The 5,944-nt window shown below is 37.3% G+C and overlaps 1 protein-coding gene across 2 annotated transcripts; it reads left to right on the plus strand.

The window, feature by feature from the left end:
* The first annotated feature begins 830 nt into the window (after positions 1-830).
* On the plus strand, positions 831-5,647 carry LOC117113517 (tetratricopeptide repeat protein 9C-like). 2 transcript variants are annotated; one of them, XM_033256881.1, is made up of 4 exons: positions 831-1,036; positions 3,140-3,521; positions 3,868-4,056; positions 4,357-5,647. In XM_033256881.1, the coding sequence occupies exons 2-4, from the start codon at positions 3,221-3,223 to the stop codon at positions 4,470-4,472; spliced, it is 606 nt and encodes a 201-aa protein (XP_033112772.1). In that variant the 5' UTR covers positions 831-1,036; positions 3,140-3,220; the 3' UTR covers positions 4,473-5,647. The 2 variants fall into 2 exon arrangements, with proteins under 2 accessions (XP_033112772.1, XP_033112762.1); XM_033256871.1 differs by having other exon boundaries at positions 3,159-3,521.
* Positions 5,648-5,944: the final 297 nt, after the last annotated feature.

The raw sequence follows: 5,944 nt of genomic DNA on the forward strand, positions 1-5,944 counted from the left end.
CATATTCTGCCAGTATACTTAATTTGCTTGTACGTAAAATGTGGAATGCTCGTAATTTTATGAAAAACGTCTTTTTCCTTAGTAAAAAAAGAGGTGAAAATGTAAATTCAATTCCATATTTTTTTGTATCTTTCATATTTCATTAAATCTAGTAATATATAGTGAAATAATATATTGTGAAAAATTTACGCAATGCCACAATGATACGCAAATAATTAATCACCAATCAATTAATTGAATTAATTGATCAGTTAATTTAATTACTACACATACATTAGAAATAAAAATCAACACTGAATATATGAAAAATACTTCAATAAAAAAAAGTTATCGCAATACGTTGGTTGTTGGTTTCATTTCGTCTTTAATTAATTTAATCAGAAAGTCGGTGTATGCCCATATAGGGTGTCTATAAAACGAAGACCCTTGAAAATTTCACAAACATACGGCCAAAAAATTTCGTAATTTTGATTTTGTGACAGCCTGGCGTATTATCATCAAAATGAAAGAGAAAAACTAGGGGTCTTCGTTTTTGGGTCTTCGGTCTTCCTTTTATAGACTTCTCATAATTAAAATTCAATTTCCATTGTTTTGCAAATTTAGTAGCAATCTCAAGCATTCTAACCAACTGGCGCTCATCTTCTGCCAGTAAGACTACATCATCCGCCCAGAATAGGGCTCCATGCCAGTTGTTATTTATATGTACACCAATATCATGGGATCTAAGTAGTTTTGTAAATTCATTCATGAAAATACAATGGGCGACAAAACACAGCCCTGTTTGACCCCCTGGTGTCAATAGTTTGTGCATGCAGTTTATAGATTCAGTGTTGGGGGCAGCATACCGTCTGTAGATCCTCCAGCAGCTAGATCGCGCTGGCTAGGCCACCCCTCGATTGCGAAGGTCGTCATCTGCCCATGTTGTTGTTCTCAGCGACGAGCTAGCTTGAATGCGGCCTCTCTGGTAGGCTAGCCTGAGGCCTGGATCAGACCAACAGTTACAGCTTAGTAGGCGGCCCTAGGCCTAGCTTTGTTTGTGAGTTGTTTTTTTTAATGTTTTTTAAGTGGTATCGTGATAGAAGTGTTTATGAAAGTTTCAATATGATTACCTTTTGAATCAACGTCATTGCGTTCGGTAGGTTAGGGCCTACCAGGCTAGGCTCTAGGCCTATCTATATTCATTATCCGTACTGGCTAGGCCTGCCGCCTAGGCTTTATCCTGAAACGAAGATGAACCAAATTAGAGGTGTAACCGTAGGTTTGTATGTTCTGCGTTCCTAGGCTTAGCTAGCAAGGCTAGAAGACAATCAGGCAAAGGAGTACGCAAAATGTTTGAATTGAATTGAATATTACTTTAGGCCTAGTTTACGTTAGAAGCAGTGGTGATGTAGGCCTAGTCCTGAAATGGGTGGGAGTTAAGTGGGTGTGGTGGCGGCCCCCTCTATTTAAAAGTCTGTCACTGATATCATTTATTTTGTTAAAAAACATTAATGCAATGACAAACAGACAAACATGATTAAACATGATCTAAAATCTCACAATAGAATTGTCGACCGGAACTCCAAAATTGCCCCAGTCTCAGAGAGCCACGAGGCTCCAGCCCCATCGTTAAACCACTTGATTCACTACTGTAACAAATTCTACCCCACCCCCATTTCAAATTCCTGGGTCTGCCGCTGATATCATTTATTTCGTTGTTAAAACTATTGCTGTAATACAATGACAAACGTGATATAAAAAGGGGTACATCTAAAATCTCACAATGGAATTGGCGACCGGGACTCCAAAAGGGCCCCCAGTCTCGGAGAGCCACAGGGCCCCGCCCCATCGTTACTCCACTAGATTCACCACTGTAACAAATGTACATAATGGAAATGTGGGGTACAAAGCATGCCTGCAATACTGTAGTTTTCTACACACTTGCTATCAAGCAGACAATCTCATTCTTCCCATTTGTGAAAAAGTTTACTTGTGTTTTGGTACTCCCACTGCTCCCCAGAGCCAGCCAGAATGTGCACAGACAGTGGTGGAGATTCCTGGTGGTTTGTGGGGGGAATGTCCTCCATACCAAAATATGAGTTGGTCATTTCAGATCTTAATGGATCAGTTCACAGAAACATATATCATACACTTTTTTTAAATTTTAAATGCAAGTTGAGTCGGTCAAAAAAGGATAAGAAAGGATCAACAATCTACAGTCAAGTGAATCCCTCTAAAAATCGCCTGGTAACTGACTGTAATTAGCGTTGTAGCATTGCTAGGGTTTACATCCAAGTTGCTCTAAAGTGAACCAGGATTTAAGAGGTGTGATGCATTTTTTTCATAGTACTGCACGTTTGTTTGTGGTTCCGTTTCAAAAAACATCTTCAAGAGAACGCCAACACAAGCCTATGCAATGATACTGCAGTGGTGGTGCAAGAAATGTTATTGTCTGTAATACAATAAAATATAAACAGAAAATTGAATTCCTCAGCAAGATTTAAAAGTTCAAAAAAAAAAATTTACATAAACACCACACGAGTCTCCATATCATCCTCGGTATTACCATTGACGTTCTACTCTCACTAACGTCGCGTTGGTTTCCATGTTTATTTTATTTTTTACTTCATATTTTTTATTGCCCTTTCCTGCTTTAGCAGAAAAATCCATTGTTTTTGTTCTATTTTTTTTTCTTCTATCCCACTTACCTATGTTCATATACAAGGTGTTTCTGACCAGCACCATGGTCAAGGACCATCATAGTGTGCATAGTAAAATATGACATCATTTTACATATTTATATATTAATAAATGGGTATTTAAACTTTTATGCTTTTAACATGATGTACGTTTTCTAAAGCTTTTCAAACTAGCTACAGCTATGAAGCTAGGCGAAATTTTATAACATTACACAGTGTGGCACAAGGTAGTTCGGTCTTCACCTAGTTAGATGGTTATCTATGTGTTAAAATACTGAATATTCTTCTCTTCAAAAATGAACTAAATACATTCCTGTGAGACTTACACTATTAGCCCTCTAGTTTTTTACTCAAAAATTATTTTGATAATATTTCGCTTGATTTTTCTTTCTTTGAGATTTTCAACTAACTATGATATTGCCAGCACTCAGTCTATACTCTTCTGTATTAATTTTCCACAATTATACTTAAATTTTGCAGACCTATAAGAAAGCATTCACAAGATTTAAAAAAGAGTGTTAAGAACAAACAAGCAGCGAAATATGGCAAATGCATCAGAGCGGGCAAGAGCAATGCCTTCATCAGCAGCTGATAGGATCACACAAGCAGAGAGCTACAAAGTAGAAGGCAACTTATTGTATAAACAGAAAGAATACAAAAAAGCAATTGGGAAGTACCACCGTGCTTTACTCTTCCTTAAAGGCCTCCAAGACAACGCACAAATGAAAGCAATGAGGTCTGTGTTGCTAAGCGTGAATGAACCTTCAATTGAAGATGGCTTGACTAATGATATTAAGGATAAAATAAAGAATATAGAGATTGGATGTTACAATAATTTATCAGGTAAACTAACTTCAAAATGACATTGATTTGTGTTGGGGCTCAGGCATTTTTTTACATCTGTTCAGCTATTATTTTTAGCAGAGATTTTTCTTTCCATCCCATTATTCTATTCTCCAGTTAGTTCTCCACTTGAAGATTTTAGCTGTGTGTGTATTTCAGAAGTGTAGGGGGTTACTCCTTGATGGTTCACTTTAGCCCCTGACATTGTGGAATGATGTGAACTAAGTGCCTCTCTAAAGCTCCTATTAGCAGTCACAGACTGCACCCATATGCACAGTGACACTGCGAGTTATGGGTTATTCTCTTATCTTCTATCTTTATCTAACATAATGCTGTATCTCTCTAGTTTGTTTACTGCAAGATGATCAACCTAATTATGACCGAATAGCTGAGTACTCTATGAATGTTATCAAACTGGACAGCAAGAATGTGAAAGCCTACTACAGGCAAGGCCTAGCCTACTATCACAAAAGAAACTTCACTTCATCTTTGGAGAGTTTTCACCAAGCAAAGAGACATTCAAAGGACACTGTTGGTAAGTTGAAGCACAGGCGCTTTAACTAACTGGCCATTGAGGCTCTGTTGGGAATTCAAATCCAATTATAGCTAATAATTCCTTGCACTTTTGTACGTGCATATTTGCACAACACTAGTCCTTGATGCATGCCAAATGTCAGAGATCAATATGATAAACCCTTATACTACTGAAGGTACTCATTTATATTATGAATCAAACATATATCAAACAAATAACTTTTCTTTGTAATCCTAGATTTATAATTTATTACAAATGATCATTTCATTGTGATGCTTTTTTCCTGACTTTTCCTTTCAGATCCCAGTATCAAGAAATATATATCCAAATGTGAAACAGAGCTGGCCAACCAAGATGAGAAAACAAAGGCAATGTACAAAAGCATGTTTTCTAATGGATCGGCTGGAGGTTCATAGCAAAGAATGCTCCACCAATAGCAGAAGACAGAGGCAGTTGTTACTATGTTATGACTGTAGATAACATACCATAACAATTCTTTTAGATATCTTGGCAGATTCTCACACACTCCCGCAAACTAGCAAGAATTTTCCGGACACTAACCCATTTTATGCTAATTGTGACACCTGTGATCAACCTTAGCGATATTTCTATAAATTGCAGTGTGGCAACGAGTAATCTCTTTGACGTGCATTGCCCTCAGACGAGGGTCTATAGAAACATTGCAACTTAAACTGGCGTTGACTGTGTCGTATGACGGTCGAACAACCATCACACGACGAATCCAACTGCACTCTTTGTGAGCGATAGACAACGTGACGCAATCTACTAATTGTCTGTGGTAGTCTGAACTGTTCGTCATTAAAAACGATCTGTTGCGCACACGTCGTCATGTTGCGTTCTGTATAGAATCACATCAGCCGACGAACATCGTACGCAGTGAGTGGCAGCGTTAATATGTTGCTTCATGATGGTAGCGCATGATACCGCATTGTTGCCTGTAATAATAAATAATTCTCACTCATGACTGCTGGTGACTTGTGTCTACAGTTGCAAAATCTTTGTATAGTTCAAGGCGAAAGGACTCTAAGCAAGCGTTCGATACGTCTTAACAGTAGAAGGATACAAGTTCAACCAAGCGGTTGATACGGCTGAGTGCCATCATATATAAACCGCAGTTGCCATAGCTTTTCTAATTAATGTATAAAAATCAGTATTTCTGATTAAAAATGTAGTAAAAGCAAATGCTCACTATACTGTAATTTGCGATCCTCTTCATATTTAAATGTATATTTAAAAATATAGTTTGTATGTGATATGCTGATTTCATAACATGCCCATATATGGGAAAGTCACATGTGTTAGTCAACCCATGTGACTAACACATGTGACTTTCCCATATGTTAGTCAACCCAACTCGGGTCAGAAATTTTCGGACAAAATTTCTTGGGCACATATAAAATTTCTTGGGCACATATAAAATTTCTTTGGCGCATATATCGCTGGAATCGCCTTGCCCTGCACAATGGTGATGATAAACAGAGCAAGCTATTGATTTGAACTTTGTATCTTAATTGTGAATACTCAAGCTCAATGTTTTATATGTATAATAAATATGTGTTTTAAACATGAATGGTTGTTTATTTTGATTCAGTTCGACACTACATTTTGGGGAAAAAAAAAACAATCAAATGCCTATTTTAAAATTGATGAGAAAAAAAAAATGGTTGAATAGGCATTAATAAATCTCCCTTTCATTTCATTTTTCATTTTCATTTCATTTCTTTAGGAACAAGCGCCAAGGATATGCCAATAAGCGAACTTAATCACTGTCCTACGTGGCATATCCATTAAACAACAGGGGGCTTAATGGAGCAGTACACCGGGGTAACCTCTACTCTTCTCGAAGGATGTACTGGGTTCTCTTAAA

Source organism: Anneissia japonica, unplaced genomic scaffold (genome assembly GCF_011630105.1).
Source record: "Anneissia japonica isolate Jap-2015-1 unplaced genomic scaffold, ASM1163010v1 scaffold287877_len585272_cov192, whole genome shotgun sequence".
In the NCBI taxonomy this organism is placed as follows: domain Eukaryota; kingdom Metazoa; phylum Echinodermata; class Crinoidea; order Comatulida; family Comatulidae; genus Anneissia; species Anneissia japonica.